General features: G+C 36.8%; 1 protein-coding gene across 4 annotated transcripts in view; it reads right to left on the reverse strand.

Annotated features, from left to right (window-relative positions):
- PPP3R1 (protein phosphatase 3 regulatory subunit B, alpha) overlaps nt 1–20,374 on the reverse strand; it is a 39,941-nt gene that overhangs the window by 7,668 nt on the left and 11,899 nt on the right. Inside the window, exons 2-6 of one of the 4 annotated variants that reach the window (XM_080342676.1) lie at nt 13,616–13,881; nt 11,442–12,779; nt 11,320–11,344; nt 9,104–9,143; nt 72–248 (exon numbers count right to left, since the gene is read on the reverse strand). In XM_080342676.1, coding sequence (XP_080198802.1) covers nt 72–248; nt 9,104–9,116 — 190 coding nt within the window. In that variant the 5' untranslated portion in view covers nt 9,117–9,143; nt 11,320–11,344; nt 11,442–12,779; nt 13,616–13,881. Of the gene's footprint in view, nt 1–71; nt 249–9,103; nt 9,144–11,319; nt 12,780–13,615; nt 13,882–20,374 lie in introns of all 4 variants that reach the window. The other 3 variants (XM_080342678.1, XM_080342677.1, XM_080342675.1) reach the window with 3 other exon arrangements.

Consider the following 20,374-nt stretch of genomic DNA (forward strand, 5'->3'; position numbering starts at 1 on the left):
TCCTTTCTCAGCAGAAGCAAAATTTGAACTTCAATTAGTAACAGCACCTGTCAGAAAGCACCGTGTCTTACCTTTGAAGTCCACTTCTCCATTTCCATCTGTGTCAAATATATCTATTACTCGCTGTACTAATGGGTTCTGTTGCAATTCAGGTAAAGACATGAACTCTTCCACACTCAAAGAACCAGAGTTGTCCAAATCAAGCTTCTTAAATCTCTTTCCTAGTCGTTTTATTTCATCAGCATCAACTGGAAAGAAAAAACCATACAACACCAATTCTCAGAAATGCTTCAGTAAGCCCTTTACCAGTTAAACACAATGCACAGTTCATTGCTTTCCTACCAGAATTTCTCCTTTATTACAACTATGAAACATCCTCATGGAAGATTATAAAGATAACATCAAATTCTGAAGATGAATACAAGCCTTTGTGTTTTATTTTAAATAAACCTTACCTTTTTTCCTCCCTGCACCAGCCATAATACACTTAGCCTTGTGACTCACTGAATACCACGTGCTGACACAACATTTTTAAGGATTGAGGGTGCTTAGCTGGTTCTTAGTCAGACAGCTCTCGCAAATACCAGGTATGAAGAAATTAAAGAAGAGACCAAGTTTTCTTTGAAGGAGCTAGCATTATGTTTACACTAGACTAATATAGTACGTTAGCAATTAGTAAACATATTAGCAAAACTAGTTTTCTTTAGCACACCAAACATACTGGTGACCACTTATACACCTACTCAAAACATACCCACGCAAACCTAAGGTAATTTTTTTCTTCTCCGTTTCAGACAGCAATTAAACATACCTGTAGCCATGACCTGCATATTTTTTCTTCTTTTTGGTCCCAGAAATAAAGCAGATTCAGGTTCTGCAGCCTCTTAACAAAAGAATCTCAAAGCACATGCCCTGCTTTACACCTCTGATAGGAATAGACTAAATCTGTGAATCCATAAACACCACTAAAAAAAGAAAATCTTGTACTGTGCTACTGCTGAAAAGCTTGAAAATGTTTCCCTATAACAACCTGAAGATTCCTTATCAGCACCTTGATTTACCATACCCAAATTAGTGCACAAATTGCTCACCATGTTTGGGTATGAAAGAGGAACTGAGGTTCTTAGGAAGTCCTAGAAAGCGGCCGCAGGCAGCAAACCACAGCAAACATCTCTTGCAGAACCTGAAGCTTTCAAGCTCCCCATAACAACTTGCTTCCTAACATGAACAGTCTCCTCAACATTTCTTCACTCCATTTAGTGCATTTGCTCCAATAGTAAAACAAATTGGTTTTTTAACTTCTGCTACCACCTGATCTACTTTTTATTACATTCATACCTTCTTAGACTTCTGTAAAAATGCAGCGTAAAAGCAAACAGCACTTAGTCTTTCCAATACGTAAGGTCAGCCAATATACAGAACTTCATGTTTGGAAATCAGAGCCCATTCAGCGACCTGATCCTCTACCAAACCAGCAACAAATTTCCATTTAAATTTCTTGACATCCTTGTCTAAAAAAAACCAACCAGACACTAATCCAGAGATCCACACAACTGCAGTTATTTCAGAATGAAAGTGAGTGAGCACGCCAGAAGTCCAGAACACAAGATCATCTTCTGTCAAGACTAATTTTGCCTGAATAGTAAATTCTGACATTCTGCATTTAGTCGGTCTTGGTAACTGCTCGCAACCGCAGAGGGCAAAAAAGGGTTGATAGTCCCAGAACAATCTTCCCTTTGCTGTGCCAGCAAGTGACAGATCTGAGTCTGCCTCTAGGGCTATAAAAATAACAGTAAACAGCCCTTACAGAGGCTCAGTTTCCTCAGTTTCCAGTATGCAATTTGGTATTTCAATTAATTAGGCTCTTGACTGCAATAAAGCTGCATTTCTTTTTCCACCAGTTTACACAGAAGCCTAGAATCCGATTGAAGGTGTGGCCTTCACAGCACAACATCGCACCGCAGAGCCAGGAGCACGTTACGTGGGCACAGCGACACGGAAACCCCTCTGGAGCCCCATCACTGCATGGTAAGCTATATGTAGAACATACAGACAGTATTAAAAGACAACAGCAAAGCCCTAATAGTTGCTGATGAGTTCTGCCAGCACAAAATGCTTCATCTCGCCAGTATACTCACTCCCTGCCCTGCCACAAGTTATCAGATCCACAAGAGTTTCATGCAACGCCTTGACAAGCTGTTAACATGGGAATCTCATTTTTATTGCAAGCTATGCTCTGGACTCGCAACTTGCATAAGAAAGAGTTAATACCCTAAAAAAATACTCACAGCATAAGCATTTGAAAAAGCACTAAACCGTGGCTTGTCACACTACAGATGTAAACACATTTTCCAATGTAATATGAGGACTAGTCATAATTTATACCTATATTACAATAACATATATAAGGACTTGTCCAGCCATGACATCAGTCTCTACTTTCATTAGCCATGTTTAAAATGGTGTCCCAGTCCAACCATAACTCTCCTGCTTCCTTATCTGAGCTCAGAAATCACAACATCTTTCCAGTACCTGACTGTTATTTTGTGCAAACAAATCCCTCACAAATGAACTTGAAATCGGAAGTTTGCAATTGCATCTAGAAATAGGTTATGTGCCGGTTACTATCAGAACCATTTCCTACTGGAAGAAACATGAACAATAAAAGCTAGATGCATTATTTATTTCTCTAAAAAATTAACTTCACTTTAAAACAACTAAGCAGCAAATGGAAAGTATTATCTATAGTGCATATAATGCAGCTTCATCCTGTTACCAGATCAGTGATATCTCACTTCCAATATTAATAGAAACACTAGCACTGAGTAAAATTGTAAGATTAAAGCCTCCTAAGCAATGTGAAATAGTTCATAGTTCTGTGATTTCACAAAAAGACACAGGAGAAGAATGAAAAGAGCATTAACATAGCTGGGTCTCTCCTCACTTCAGAAGGCTCACTTGAGTTAATAAACTGCAAGTTTTGAAACATTTCTAATTTACACTCAAGAAAACCTTAAGCACCAGCACACAGCAATGAAATCTTTACAGATGACGATGTAACCAAAGAGATGCTTAAGCCAGGCCTGAAGACCAGCAGTCATTAGATGGCATCATTTGCTCAGAACCCTGAAGCAGCATTGAGCAACATCTTACTTCACAACACCAGTCCATTCCTGGTTGGGGAGCCTGAGGTCCAGAGTGTTTTTCCTCACGCATATATAAAAGCAAAGACAAAGTCAGAATGGGAGTTCTGTCAATGTTCTGCTATAAAGCAGAGTTAATTATCACATATACAAGTCACTCGAACACTGCCACAGGTTCAGGTTTTTAAATTATTACGGCTGACACAAAAGACAGACAAGATCAACTCTGCCATCACACTGGCTGCTCCAGCAGAGCACTAAGATCTCCCACACAAGATGTGCTAAGAAGGCAAACTTTTGCCAGAAAGGTATTTTAGCTCTGATCTGTTCGCAGGACCTACCAATATGACCTCAAAAATAACATTTTATTGGGACATTCAGGGACTGATCCACAGGACACAACGTTGACAAGCAATGCTGCACTGAAAATACATGTTCTGCCATCCTCCACTGTTCAGTTAAGCTTTGCATTGGCAACTAGCCAGATACTTCAACATACACACAGCAATGCTTAAGAAAAAATACAGCACCTTTTTAAAAATAAATAACTAAATAAATATCGTAATCAGGGAGGACAAGATCGTCCATTTTAAAGCCAAGAATCAGATGGTGAAAAGGAGAAGAGGTTGTATAGGCAAATTTAAGAATATTCCTCAAGAATGGGGTTTTTTTGTGTTTTTCTGTACTATAGCAAAGCAACAACTGCCTAAATTATGCAATTAGAGATTTCATACTTAGAAATGTTAGGTACTCTTTCTCCACATATACACATAGACAATTTCACAGCTCACACAGTCAATTCCAGTCCAGACACAGATGTTTAGCAGCAGTTTCTACTAGAAATGCAATTACAGATTTCTCATGCCAAGCCCTGAAACGTTCAGGCAAAGGGGTTTGCCTGCACTGGAGATGTGAGAGAGGTTCTACTCTAGGGGGAAAAAAACAAGTCAAAGAACAGTACTGAAGAAATCAGTGTTGCTGCCAAAAGCTGACCCAGTATCAATCTCATCCAACGCTGGCAATGGACACACCACGGATGAGAGTATTTGGAGGAAGATAAAATGAAACATCACAGTAATTACAGGAATAGGAACATTTCCTTTAGCAGTTCATGAGCATAAAAGCCTCTGTTCTTAATGAACATATATGGATTAAAAAAAAAATCTGCAGATCAGTGTTTCATAACTGTGTAAGAATTTCATATCTGAACAAGTTCATGATTTCTTCCTACTTTCTCACCTACTTTTAAAATCCTTTCCACAAGCTGAAATTTTTAAAATTTATACACTTTAAAAAAAAGTCATATTTCAGTAACATTTTTCTCATCATAAAATAGAATTAAAATAATATAAAGCAGCTTTAAAATAATATAAAGCAAGGGGTGAATGTATTTCAGTATTTGCCTGAAATTTTAACAGTGTTTTATCTAGTCTTCCTTTCTTCCACGCACAGTCATCATTTCTGCTGATTCTCTCTGCCTGGTCTGAACTTATCTAAAAAATCACCTGCGGTTTTCTGAGTTTTGGGGTTGGTGTGTTCAACTTGGATTTTTTTAAGTTAAAACAGCATATGTCTATGTCTAATAGCAGATTTCAATAATATCCTATTTACTTTTTGTTGAGATTTTCTCCCCAAATACACATATACAAGTCCTCATCTCTGACAGATGTGTCCCTTTTTACAAGGCTGCTTTTTCCTCTGTATTTAGCAGACTGGCTTGCTTAAAACATCACCTCACTACCACTGAAAAACACAGCACAAAATTAATTTATCAGAGCCTGAATAAAACACTGCTTTCCTTCTCTGAAAACTCCTTACAGACAACCTAGTACCCACGTAAACATCCTAAAATTACACTGGAAATGCACGGCATAGATGGGGTGAAGGTTTCTGAGCCAGCAGGACTGAGGGTGGCAGCAGCAGACAGAATTTTACAAGACAAGCTCAGGAGACCAGGACAGAGATGAACACACTAGGAAATCTAGTCCACAAGAGCGTAAACAGGGTGATAACACCAAAATAAGGAGGACTGAGCTTTGTTTATATCGTTTGAGGCAGAGTGTGCCTGTGACTCATGGCAGCGGTCTGAGCTTCCTCCAGCTCTGGCCGCATTCCTCTCACGTCCAACTCCCACTGGCCTTTTCTGTGCTCACCAGCTGACACCAGGCCCTGAGCTTCTCTGCTTTTCAGCAGCATCAGGATGTGTCCCCTCAGACCGGCACTGATGGCTGAGCTTACACACTTACTAACCGGCTGGAAATAATACCTGTTTAATGTTTTTCTTTACAAGGTTTTTCTGGTAGCCCTGTAGAAACATCAAACTACCCACTGTTTTAAAGCACACAAAATTATTTATGTTTATTTCATTATCCATTTTGGATTTCATTCACCTTGTAACTAATACAACAAGGTGGGGGTTTTTTAAGCAGTTCCAGTATTAAGGATTTCTTGTTAAAAAGCTATCTATATTTTCAAAAGATTGCTCTTCCATCCAAGTATTATAATTCAAGACGTCAATACCTGCTTTATATCTTGAATTCATTTGCATAGATCTAAAAATGTGATGAATCAGGTTAAAAAGCAAGGAGTCCATACTTCCAAGAAACCGCACACAAATGCTTTGTGTAACTCCCATTTTAGAATAGGAGCTTTATCTTCCAGTTTGACAGTAATATGTTGAAATATGCTACTGAATACCCCACTCCTTTCCTCCACACACAACAGCAAGGGATGATCCATTCTGCTTTAAAATGATTGTTTGTTTCAAGCTGTTATTGACATAATTCATGCCTAGACAGTATTGTAAAAAGCATTCACATGGCAACTCAAAAAGCTTCATTAAAAGCAAATTTCTGGAGTGCAGTGAGCTACATATGGGAAAAATTAATGGTACTTTTTCTAGTCAATGTAAAGATACATGGATATCTTATTGATAGTCAAAATCAAAGAAAGCTTTAAAAACGCAGATCTCTCTGAAATCCACTGCATTCAGTGATATTGTGAGAGGATGGCTTATGTATTCAGAAGCACTTGACATCCGTTGCTGCAGAGTACACAACACTTACACAGGCATCTATGCAGTGTACAAACCTTAGAAAAGCTGCGCATCTATCAGCAAAGAGGTGCTGAGCATTTCTGAAATCTAATGGTTAAACCTGTATTTACAATGTTGGCTTTTCAGATACTCTTACAATACTGGCTCAAAGTTATAACTAACAAAAACCAGACCAGACAGTGGTCACAGCCTATTTCCCATGTATTTTTCAAATATGAGATCACTATAAACATGAATATTGCTAAGGTATTAGAAAAAAAGATTTTTGTAATTAAGCCATGTTCTAAAATGTATTTTAAATATTTCCAGGTTAAAAAGAAAAGTCTTTCCCTGTAAGAATAGATTGCAGATATCTCAAAATAAAACAGACCTTCAGCAAAAGCTCTCACCTCTATCTACAGTCTTGTCTGATTCATGAATATAATGTTTCAGAGCAGCAACTAAGACAGCCATTTCAGACTTGGAGATCAGATTTCAAAAAGATGACGCCCTTGAGAACACATTCAACCACTTGTCTTGTATACGCTTACATGCAGCTGGCCTAATCCTTTTCATGACTTCAGATGTGTCAATTACAGTTTCCTAAGTTAGAAAAGAGATACTTATCCTAAAACCAAAACATACTATGAAATATTGTTTATACTATAAAATACTATACTAGCAACTACTTTCTACTATAAAATACTATACTGTAAAAATATTGTTTTCTATGAAAGTTTTCTCCACAATTTTTTGCTGTGATAATATTTTCTTATGCAGAATTTCACGTAGTTTGGCTGATATCAATTTCTCACCATGTAAACCAGCACTAGATTTTCAATAATTTCTCAGACATGGCACAGCTGAGAAACAAAACCATACTGTTTTAAGGAATCCAACAACACTAATTCACCCACTGAAAAGAACTAATATTCTAAAATGAAAGGTAAGAAGAATATTCTTGACTAATGGTGTGCATCCTCTGCATAGTATCCTGAGTTTGCTTCCTGCAGCTGCCAACTTTAAAACAAAATTATTCTTATAAAACAAGACACCCAAATAGTGACTGCAGCAACAGGCAGAGGTTACAACCCAACGCCACTGTGCCGACAGCATAAACGCATCATTGCTAACTGATGGCCTCTCCAAAGTCTTAACCATTCAAAATCCTTATGAGATCATTTTCAAAAACATTGTCTGGTCTTGCCCTGAAAAACTTTTGTCCCGTCAATGACAACTACTTGGAAGGAAAATGATCATTTAACATTTGAAGAACAAAGTGAATACCTACTTAGTGGACTTATTCACAGATGTGCTACTGTACTCATCTGTGCCCCTACACCCCCTGCTCCTTCAGGATATTGGGGCACACAGAATCTTTAGGCACAGCACAATCATTCCAGCGATTAGGCACAATCAAGCAAAGTGACATCTGGGATAACTACAACACTGCCCAGAGAAGCAGCTGCCGTTCTCTCTGCTGTCAGAAGGGCCATCAAAGCAGAAAAATCCTTGATCATGCAAAACCTCAGATTTACACATCCATATCCTCAAGATACAGTTTAACCACAGAACATAATGTGGAAATCTTCTCTTTCTCTGCAATAAAAGGCAACAAACAAGCTCAGTAATAAACAGTTGGCAGGAGCTGCCAATCAATATAGCTTGTCCTGGAATCAAAAGCTACGGATGGCAACACACTGCTTACAATTCCAGAGATTTATCTAGGTGGGGACAAGAAAATTCCTTAAGGAAAAACTGACTAATGGAGCAATAACCTAAGATTGATATATATGATCCCAAAAAAGACAACTGAAGTCTTCATCAAATATGAAACTTCCACCCACAGATCCGTATTTAACAAAACACACACCGAGAGCATAACGCAGCAATGCAGCGCTGTGGGTAAGATTTGAGTGTTTACAAACTGATGACTCAAGTTATAATTCATGTGGACATGTATATTAAGCATAGAGGGTTTGCAAATTACTAGCAAAAGGAACATTTCTCAATTTCTTCAGAAAAAGATTCCTTCGTGATTATTTGGTTTGTATTACTGTTTGACTTACGAGAGCCGGAGTTCAGTTATGACTAGCACTGTGAAAGCAGCCTAGAAGAGTCCCCTATCTGGAAGAATTTATTCTCCTGTTTAAGAACAAGATCTGATTAACCAAAGAATGAGAATTTCATCAAGTAGTCCATATATACATACACAGGTCCACACATTATTTAGTGCTGAAAAACATTCAAGAAAAAAACAGCTAAAAATAAGTACACTTCGCAGAGCACCACAGGGACACTTCATAAGACACTTCTTTGGTCAACTTTAGGCAAGAAATATTGTTATTTTTACAGGGTAGCCTAACTCCCTGATACAGAGCAATGCATTTTATGCTCATGGGACCAAAAGCAAATAACACTAAGTGGCTTCTCACCCAAATGCCTGTCTGGAAGCATACACACAAAAAACCACTCTTCTAGCCTCAACCTCTGAGGTTGGTGCAAAGACAACTTCAGCAATATCCTTTGCTCCTAACACAGCACATGCTGCACTACAGGCTCATCCACACCTCTGAGGAACTGGCATTGGTAGAAAAACCCCCCCAGCTGAACTACCAGTTATAAAGCTTCACCATACAGACATCAGAACTATAAATTCATTTCATATTCTAATGGAAAAATTGAAATAATTTTTATAAGTGATTTTTTTTTTAAAAGATGGACTTATTTATTTTACAATGTAACAGCACAAGCTTTATTATTTCAAATTTTCACTTTTTGATTTTACTTTTTTGGTTAGTATATAAACTGCGTAAATTTTCAAGCAGGCAATTCAGTAAATTCAGACATGAAAGTTATACATATCCATCTCCAAATAAGCTTAACCTCTCTAACAATATAATATAGCAATTAAAAATAAACTTACAGTGCGAGCACATTTCCAAAGGGTAGCTTGCCTCATTTCCCTGAAACATACACAAAAAAAAGAACAAAGTTGCAATTATTCCAAAGTTAGCTTAGAGGAACTATTTTAAGTTTCAGCACTGTAAATCTCTCAGCCAATACAAGTTACATGGCTGCTTAAATATATATATATGCGTGTATATATATATTTTTTAAACCAAACAGCTATGGACAGTGTTTTATTTGGATAGGTCTATGTCACCAAAATATCCAAAGAAATATAAAACCATTGAGAGGTCTCCTCTGATGAGAATTCCCACGAAAATATCAGCAGTCCACATGATAGGAACTTCAATCATGTATTCCAAACTCCAACAATCAAACTCACATTTTATATATCATACAAACACTGCTTTTCAAGTTAAAATAATATTGAATTTCAAGACTTCACATAATCTGCTTGACCATTTTATTTTATACGTAGGAACAGATACGTCCTTATGAATAACCGTGACAAACCTTACTCAATTAACATAAGAAAATCACAGCATATTTCCTCCCCAGAGCCACTGCCCATTACCCCCAAAAACAATTCACACAGGAAAAATGACGCAAAACAAATAGTTTACATTACTAGAAATTCAGATTTAACAGCTTTACATTTAAATATTTTTTTCACGTCCTATGTTAATAAGTTCCTGTTTTGTAGCTGAATGGAAAGTTAAACTAAGATTTTCAATCCTTGCTGCATTACAACAGAGCAATAGCAATTAAAACTTCAAGGGCAGAGTCACTGTGAACTTGCACATACCAAAATCCGCAACTACTGCAACATGAACATCAAAAGACATTAAAATTACAAGTTAGCATTCTTTCCCATAAGCCTCACTTGGAGCCAGAGAAGGTGACAAACACAAGCTTAGTATTTCTTTTTTAATCAGTCAGCAAAGGAGTGACTGGGTAACTGAAGAGATCAATAAACAAACATTTGCAAAAAGTTATTTTTAAGGGAGTGTTTTATACAAGAAAACAAAACATATTTAAGACAAGTCTCAGACACATTGTATTCAGCAGTCATTCTCTTATAGTATGGAGTGTATGGGACTCCATAGCTGAGCACTTGCACAGAAAGACTCCTCAAAATTATACACAATTGAACAGAAATACAGAGATTACTTGATAGAAGGAAAAAAAAAGGAAGAACTCCATTGAGCCTGGAAGCATGCGACTGCGTTCCCTAATAAGGACAGAAAGGGGCAGAACAAACATCTCATGAATCTAAACATGTCCAAAAAGAGATGTGTTGGGGGGGGTGTTTGCCTTTTTTTTTTTTTTAACCTTCAAAACACATTAACTTTACCATCCACAAGCTCTCTTGCTTCTTTAAAAAAATTAATACATATGCTTTCTAAGTAGAGTGGCAAAAGATACCACCTTAACTTCTTCCCCAATGTGTACTTATAGCAAGACAAGTAGCAGAACACAAATGCAGATGAGGACCATCAGGTCCCTAAAACCTCCAAAGCATGACTGACATATTCTACAAAAGAAACTTATTCCACTGTGGCAGGGAAGCCAGAACAGTTGTCATATAAAAAAATGCTGGACCGAACCCAATCTAAGTCTTAGAAAAACCAGTGAAGACCAAAACAGGCAGAAAAAGCCCAGTGTATGTATATGAATATAAAAGGGTAGGGGATTTCAAATGGGGAAAAGCAGAATTTTGAAACAAGAAGAAACAGGAACCAGGGGATCCAGCTAGGCTGCTCAAGACACGAGGTCATGAAGAGGCAAGAAAAACACCAGACTGGAAGGCTGCAAATTAAAGGAGAAAGTTGAATTAAAACCAGTGCACTTTTGCACATACACATACAAATATACAATCCTAACTACATCAGAAGTCTGTTCTGGGCACTTACATCCTTGTTCAGGTGTTAGGGAGAAACTTAATGTCTAGTACAGGCTACTGAAATCAACCTGCCTAAAGCAGCATAAAATGCTACTGAAAATTGCGCAGGGAAAATTAAGAAAAAAGAGAATAACTTTTTCAGTTTATGAACAAGTGTAGTGCTTATAAGGAATCATTATGCATCTAGATGCACATGCTAAGCATCATCGAGTTATCTACATGAAGTAGCCTAAAAAGTATTTGGAGAGCAGAGAAAAAATTGAATAAATTTAAGCTCAGTTTTTTCTGGGAAACAGTTACTGCTACAAAGAAGTGGTAAGAATACTTACCTATCCAGGACTGGAACTTGGATATCTACAAAAAAGGAGAAAAATCTAGTAAGTGACCATGTATAAATTCCATTATTATTCAATACACAGTATTTAACTAACGTATTTTTAAAAGTAGTTACCTGCTTTTGATGTGCTCAATGTCCATCTTCATAGGAGAATCCAGAAGTCTACTCATTTTGATGCTTTTTTTTGGTACAAATAAGTATTTGAGCTGCACATGCCAAGATTCCTGTTTGCACAGCTGTGAGCTGGACAAACACAAAGGTGCTCCTCTACACCAGAGACTTGATCCTCAGAAATGAAGATTAATTATGTGGTCCTGGAGGCAGGCATTTTTCAGTATATTCTGAACAGCAGTACAAAAAGGTCACTTATTTGTTCCCAAATACAATCAGTACGTGTAGCCACTGTGCAAGACACAATATAGGCCCTTCAACACAAGTGCTAAATAGGCTGAATATTTTCTTGCTGTTTAAGAACAGGTAGGTAGTGAGTAGGATGAATGTGTTATTAAAAAAAGCAGGGAGGGAAGCACACAAATGAACCCTTTAAGGAAGAAAAATGTGGTACATGTTTTAATCTGTATGGTTTTAATGCAAAGAATTACCAAAGTTTAACAGCAGGACTATGCAGCATTCGAAAGAACAGTAGAAAATATTACTTTGGGACTGGATGCACTAACTGGATGCTAAAGGTTATCATAAATATAAACCTTATTTAGCAAAATAACACTGCATTGACATAAATATTTTTATTTTCTAGTTTTAAGATGATACTCATTTAAAGACAAAAGTCAATGTAAAATCTCCAAACATGTCATTTCATGTCTGATGCGGGGAAGCTGATTTATACAAATAAATGTGTAGAGTAACAAGGTTCTGATACAACTCTTAAGATTGCCAACTTGAAAAGCTCTAATAATATTCCTAGTCTGGCAATTTTTTTTTAAATTCTGTTAGATCCCTACAAGTTAATTCCTGGTTAAGCAGCAGCAAAATCATGACTTAGAGACAGAAATAATTACAGATCAAGGAACAGTCCAAAACCTATTAATGGAAGGCTCACCAAATTCTGAATCCTGCAGAAATATCAGTTTACTGGGGAGAAGACAAAATACGTCACTAAAGTATTTCAGAAGATCATTATATTATATTATATTGTTCCTTTAAGAACAAAAATGTTCTTTGCAATTTATTCTCTAGTAATTATTCCCCTTTTCTCCCTTCAGAAGTTGTGCCTTTTTACTCGTTAAGGATAATCTATTAACAGACTTTAGTCTCTATTTCTTCTGTAGATTATCCATAAAAATGCGTTTCTTGATTTCTCTTTCTTTGGCAGTTATTTCCAATATTAATTGCTCTCTCTTCTTCAGATCAGTTTTGTATATGCTCCTCCAAGGTAGGGCAGTTAAGGGCAATTATCTTGACAAGTTTCCTCTTGGCAAAAGACATGAAGAGCTGTGGATAGAAAATAAAGAGAAATTTGCAATTAGCAATATTAACCACAGAATCTAAATTCTTAGCTGAAATTATTTATACAGAACAGCTGGTACACAGTAAAACATCAGACTGCAAAACAGCTCTTCAGCATGCATTAGGAAAATACGCTTTCTAGATCTGTTTATGTTATTTTTCCACATGATGTACATCTTTTTGTAAATAGTTCAGAGACTTAAATTACAGTGTCAGCCTTCTATTAGTTTTCTGCTTTTATAAAGGCAGAAAATGTGTTTAAATGGCAGCAAGCCACAATGTCAGCTTAGGACTCATCTCAAATTTAGACCTCAAAAGGCAGCGTGTGAGGGACTGCAAACACAAATGAGCTGTGGAAACAGTTCACAAGTTAGATTGTTTCAAGGCTTTTCGTTTGTTTCCATAGCCAGACAATGAATTAATTCAACAAGTGGCAAGAGTGGTCCCTGAGGGTCTGTTTAGTACCTGTACAGTTGTTCTTCAAGATTTGCTCCTGCACCTTCTACATTACTTGTTCTCACAAGGAAGAAACTACAGTGTGCAAGTGAAGCAGTCAACCAGCCATGTCAGCTGGGGGTCAGAACTAGGGATTATCAAGATAATCAATTCTCAGGTTACACAAAAAGATGTTTTCCATCATCCAGTACTACAGCTAACAAAGAATGGGAGTGTTAAGAAGAAAGATGGCAGAGGCTGGCAGTCAGCATTTAAAAAAGAGCCTACAAAAGATCCTTCTTTCTCTTCCACAAACACACAAAATGCTTCTCTACCTTTTCTCATTCTTCTCCGTACCACCAAAATTAATGATTAATTAAAATTACCTGTTGCAGAACATTCTTCTTCATCTTCCTTCGAGCTCATTTTCCATGCATTGCCATTTTCACAAAGCTTTAACAATGAAGAACTGCCAGCTTGGTGAAGAGAGGTTTAGTTTGTTGTGTTTTGCGGCTGGTTGTCCGTTTTGGTTGGTTGGCTGGGGTTTTTTTTATGGCCCTTGTTCCAATTACTAAAGCTCTGGCTGTCATAGGTGAGTACTTTATTCCTCATACTGTATTCTTCATTAACAACCATCAGGCAAGTTGGCAAACTAAAAGGGACGGTGTTGGTTAACGAGGCTTCAAAAACTTCAGCATTAATAGAACACGCCACACAGACACATCCATAGTCGTTTAAGTATTTGTTAAAATGAATTTCAGACAAAGCCCAGAGGCTTTAAGCCACTTTAATATTTGAATTTCTGAATTAACTGATGGTCAGAAGAATATGCAAGATCTCACCTACTGCAATTTGTACATTCCATATGACTTACCAGAGAAATTAAAGCCTGAAAGAATTTTATTAGAGCACAGATGAAAGACATGCCCAATATTTCTGTAGACACCACAACAAATATGGCTTTAAACAAGACAAACAGGAATAATATTTGATCAGGGGAAAAAAAACAGCAAGCGAAACACCTTCATCTACCCCACTCAGAAACAGTGTGAATACACTTTGCCTTTTTTTGTTGAATCTGATTAGAAAAAACAAAACACTCAAAATAGAGAAATTGTGTCTTGGCCTAAGAGGATCCTGTTTCTCAAGAAAAACACGTTGCTGATTACCTTCCAGTATATTTCACAGGAATATCTATCTGTACACTACAAAAAGAAATTAGTAAGGGAGATGTCCTAGTTAAGATTCCCAGCAAATCTGGCATTTATGTTTGACTCAAAGTAATTAAATCACCTTTTAGGCTTTTCAGTGCAGCCACTAAAAACAAATCTACTTAAAATTGGGATATCACAACACGATTACCTGAAAACAAGACTGGACTTATTTTGAGAGCTGGTAATAGTGCAGACTAACTGCCAAAATTTAGAAATTAACATTTAAAACAACTTGGTGACTTTTAAATTGTTTTATGCAAAGCAACTCCTAGGTAATTGCTTTGCATAAAGGTATTTCAGGCACAGAGAGTGTAACTCCCCCAAATACCAGCTCCTTGGAATCAGCAGCTCTCTAGCACAACTTTCTACTCAAATACTAAGAAAATAAATCTACTTCTGAGGTTCTTATGATTGTACTAATGTTGAGTCATATACTGTGATGCAGAAGAATTATGCAAAGCCAAGACATTAGAAGGCATTAAATTAGGAGGCTTGTAGAAGTTCACATAACTTAAGAGCAGTGACAGTTTCACTGCTGAGCCCAAATTCTCAACCTAGTTTATGAGATCATAACCCACAGCAGGAATTAAAGAAAAGCATAAAATTGCCTGACACCCACCTCACATTCAGTAAATTCCAAAATAAAGTATCTTCTAGTGCTGTGCTGTACTACACATCCTGATCTTAAGGAGTTTTTTGTTGTTTGTTTGTTTTGGTTGTGGTTTTTTTGTTTTGTCTCCAAACCCATTCACTCATCTGAGGGGCAGCCTAATTCCTTGCCTCTCTAATCCTGAAGCTAAGCTTGCATGACAGCAGTTTAAGACACAACACTTCCCAACTGGATCTAGCCAAGATGACAATTTGTTGAACTTTCACAATTACACAATTTTCACAACCTCAGTTTTGCTTATGTGCAACTCATTTTTGTTACAAAAGCTTTGGAAGAGTCCCACCATGTATTTCATAACCATCATCTTGTCCAAAAGTACCTGAAAGTTGGAAATCATTTCCCTTCTGGTATTTAGACTGTCAAATCTTGTTACCCTTTGGTGTGAACATTCAGCTGTCCACATGTCCAACTGAATAAATTAAACAGGGTACAAAATCAGCAAGGAATTCTTACAGGGCATTAAGAAAAGCAAAGGCAAGGAACAAAACAGAGGCAGCAGTAATGGTACCAGGTCAATAGCACAGACTATAAGCAACAGTAAAGGACTCAGGCATTCAGTTGGTACTTCAGAGTTATACTCTCCTGTGAGTAAAACGTCCCATTAAAATGGATAATTTTTATTATTAACAATACTCCAACAGCTGGAACTGCCAGCGTATATTGAATTCACAGAATGACATGGGTCATGAAAAACACAGAACATGGTCGTCTTTAAATCTTGCAATGTTGCCAAAAGAATCAGCAGTATTGTTATAGAAGATTATCTACTATTTGTACCTTTAATTCTTCAGTCAAACAGAAATAATGTTCATATTACAGCAATGTATTATAGTATTTTCTCCTTTGAACATATGATACATCTACAGATGCAAACAAGGAAATTTAAGTATCAACCTTAAATCTTGTTCTTTAGCTAGTACTTCCTATGAGCTCCTAAGAGTTCCCTGGGTATACAGAGATTCAACATCCAGGTTCTAAGATGCACCCTAAATATTAAAAAAAAAAAAAAGGCAAAACAAACAAACAAAAAAACACCACAAAAAATGCAAACACCAAACCAAAACAAAAACCAACGCACTCTTGAACTTGCTTTTCAGTTATTCCAAGCGCTTTTGAGACATATTGGCTTTCCCAACTATGACTGCTGGTCATTGGGAAAACTCATGAAGCTCGAGGGAAAAAAAGTTACAGGGAGGCTATTTATTCTAGTATAAGAGTTTATTTAATTTAGGAATTTCTCTAATGACTTTTAACTTATCTGACTCAGCTACAATCCAATACTGGAAGCTTCTCATGTCAAAGACACTGAACCAAACGTGTCCCACAAAAAAAGAGAGAAACTGAAAACTGCTGTCATCGAATTCTTGCACCTTAATGCAAAAATTGCATGCATTTTCGACTATAAATTTGCAAAGGGATTGCTAACATGTTCACCACTTTTTATTCACATACACAAATATTATCCAACTGTTGATTCTGCAAGAGTTCAAAAAAATAAGTATCTTGTTTTTAATGGCTCAGATAATGTAACTGAAGTGTCAAATGCTTTACAAGGTCTAATAATATGTTCTCTTTAATTTAAAAAAAAAAAAAAAGAGCTAAAGAAAATGGACAAGTTTAAAAAAAGAAATCAAAGTTATATTAACACATTGTTGTCCCATCAATTTGTGGTTTCTTTAGAGGAGGTAGAGACATTTTCCAGCAACCATAATTTTCAATATGATGCAACTACCCAGCATGATACATCAGTAATTCCTCAGCATCTCTGTAGTTGAAGCCATGGTAAGTTGTCCCCCAACACTTTCAGTTACATTTCTTGGAAGGTTTATCAGAACAAACCACTGAACTTGTATCAGAGCTCAGTTTTCATGTATGATCTTAACTCAAAGGTGAAACTACAAAGGTACATGGGACAGGTCTTACAGCTGCTATTAATATTCTGACTCAGTATCTCATCTTAATGGTTAATCAACAGCAAACATCAAGGAAAGCTACAGGCACTTTGTAGTCTAAAAAGGACACTGCTTTAAAAAAAAAGACGCACCAAACACCAGCTGGTTTTAACTTTGTAAGGAGAAGATTTCGAGTTTTAAGTGTGTTTTCCCCAAAGTAGCCCACATTTGTTAAACTTGCCTCTAAAGAAAACACCCTGTGACCTTCAGCACTGAAAGAACTAAAGAACTCAAAAAAAAGATTAATACCTAATTCTTGAACATGGCGTTTAAATTGCAGACATCAGAGATAATGAAACAAGGCAAAGGGGATTGCCGGATTTGGGATTACAGTAGAGATCAAGTCAGGTTAAAGCTGTTACAGCATTCTGGCATTGTTGTTCTTTGCAAATACACAAAATAAGTGTTACAATTCCCTTTGCCGCATTTAAGAAAGAAAAAGCCTTAATACAAAAACCTTGTTTTGGATACATTTATTCAATTATTCATAACAAAAGAAGTGATCATTCTTTAAAAGCTTTTTCCCATTCAGATGTACATCCGGTTCCACCACATCCCTCTCAGGATGCAAGAGACAGACCGTCCAAGTCTTCGGAAAAGCCTGCAGTTTACTCCTTAGTCACCATCTAATCCAGGCCTGGCTCTGCTCAGGCTCTGTCAGTCATTTTAAGGGAAGCCACTTGTCCTCTGGCTGGCAGCTGGCCAGTCACTTCTGCTATGCTTTATTTAAATCCTCCACTGTCCACGGGTCTCCTCCAAAATGAGATATTAATGGCTTAAGGCCATCACAGTTAAGTAGTTATTCTAGGATATCACAGGGAAGCCCTAAACCAATGAACCAAGAAGCAAACCTGAAATTAGAGATAGCTACTGTTGCCAAAAATTCTCTACCAGACAGGAAAACCAAAGGAATCAAGAGTGTTAATTTTAAGAGGCTTCAGCCTTTATTTTTTATACGCCCTTTGCCTTTATTAATATTAAAAGGAACATAAATAAAAAGTGCATCTATTCAAATAGCATTAAACCACTCATTTTCAATTTTAATGTTTTGAATTTGAAGTGTTCAGGACTGAAAAGCAATCAGTGAAATCTGTCCAGTTATAGCAGGGATGTGATCTGTATTCATATACAGAAGTGCCACAGCCTCTCCTATCTGAACGCAGTTACAATTGCAGAGCTTGCAATAAAAATCTAAACTTGCATGACCTTGGAGGTATGATAGAATACTTGGGTTAATCACATATCTGTACACACAGACACACAACACTACTTACTCATCTGTAAATAAATGAAAGGTGTCTCTAAGAAAAAAAATTGGTACCCAAGATAGAATGGAGACGTAAGGACCCAGTTGAAACACCAAAGAACACTGGTTTAGAAGAAAGCACGATCAAAGATGGAAAACAGCTTTACTGCAAAGTCCTTTTCCTGAATTTGGAGGAGAAAAGGAGCTATCAAGTCACAGCATATACTGATAATACCATTCACTAAATGTGTCTATCCCCCACAAATCATCTCACACAAGTTTGATGTGGATATAATAAAAAGAATAACTGGATTACTTTAAACTTAACTATTGTTGCATCTGTAGTATAAGTTTTCTGTTCCATTTTATAACCTCCCTGATGGAATTTACAGTATGTCAGGTAGATAGATAATTAACAGCAGTAGAGATAAACATAGTGCAGTTTTTAAAACAAAGTGAGGCAGAGAAAAGATTGTGCCATATTTAGAAAATTAGCAAATCTTGCTATTTGAAGGAAAAAAGCAAAGCCTCATATGTATGAGAAACCATAAGCTCTCACACAAAATAATAAGAGCTCTCGCTACAAAAACTTAAACAAACACTGCAATCTGTAAATAAAACTTGAGAAACACAGTCATAGAAACAGAAGTGTGAACTTCATGAGCTAATGTACAATTCCCTATGTGGTATTCAACAATTTTACTTTTGGCATTTCCCAGCTACTACTCTTTAGAGACAACAATCTAGTCTACTTATGCAATCGCTACAGAGATGGCACTTCTAAAGCTTCCATCGATCTTGAAAATCCTCAGACCTCTATAATTTTCAGTGCATAAATGAATAATGAACTCTCCAAAGCCAAGGAAAGGAGTCTCCCAGAAAGATTCTGAAGCAACCCAGCCTTTAGTAGGGGAACACTATAGTTCTGCCACCACTAAATCAAAGTTCTGATGCAATTAAGGGTTCACATTAAGAAGCCTTTGGGGTAAGACAGGTTGGGCCTCCATTCCTTCTGGATGAGTCACAAAAAAATATGCAAGATACTAACTTATTTGTTCCACTCACATTACCATTTGGTTTCACCTACAAAACCTCTCACCAGGTTTCCTGCACAAGCCTCTTCAGTGAAGTTTATTCAGTTCCCATAGTTAAAGAGACCACAGCAGCTTTTTCTTTCTCAGCTTCAAAGATAATTGCAATAAAGTTTCCCAATCGATCTCCCCTATGATTGTGCTGTTATACTGGCAAAGATCACACTAGTGAAAATGAAAACAAGACCAGGCTGTCCAACCAGAAAATTTGTAATCCACATAAAAAACAAAGCAGAAGCTACAGGTAAGACTACAAGACAACAGATATATCAATGACAAAAAATTTACATAAATCTTTATGCATAACAAAAGTGGAGTTGAAGAGTTTTAGAGAGCACTTCAAAGGAGGCAATTTTATTTATAAGTATACAGTGCAAAAGCTTGTAATAAACAGCACAGAAGAAAGCATAAAATGTGATTTAAGATCGTAACAAGTGACTCAGGTGTCATGGGATTATCAGAGTTATGGATCAACATCTAAATGATAAAGAAATGATATCAACTTACACTTAATGGGATACTAAAGCAAAACAAAAACCAGAGCATATAGTATCTTGTTCTTCAGGACACTGACATATATAAATTAGATAACAGCCATTTATTATCTTCTCTGATTTAATTACTTCCCTAATAAGAAGGAATCTTTTCCCTTCACTGGTGAGTATGAACATCAAAAAATCCAACCAATTGCAAACAGTAAATTGTGTTATGCTTGTGTGGAAGAACAACTTCAGATTGGAAAAACTGAAGTAACATAGAACAAAAGAAACAAAACTTCATTCAAAACATTAAGCTGAAGTATGCAAGCATCCCTGAGAACTTGGAGGGACTATAAACAAAGTCACACAGTTTTCAGCAGTAATTAAACCAGATTAAGCTATTATTTATCACCTTAGAGTCTGTCAAATGAAGAAAGACAAAACTACCCAAGAGTCAAAACCCCCATTTTACAGGTAAATTTTTTAGTAGGCA

The sequence above is a fragment of the Nesoenas mayeri genome, assembly GCF_963082525.1.
Source record: "Nesoenas mayeri genome assembly, chromosome: 3".
Taxonomy (NCBI): domain Eukaryota; kingdom Metazoa; phylum Chordata; class Aves; order Columbiformes; family Columbidae; genus Nesoenas; species Nesoenas mayeri.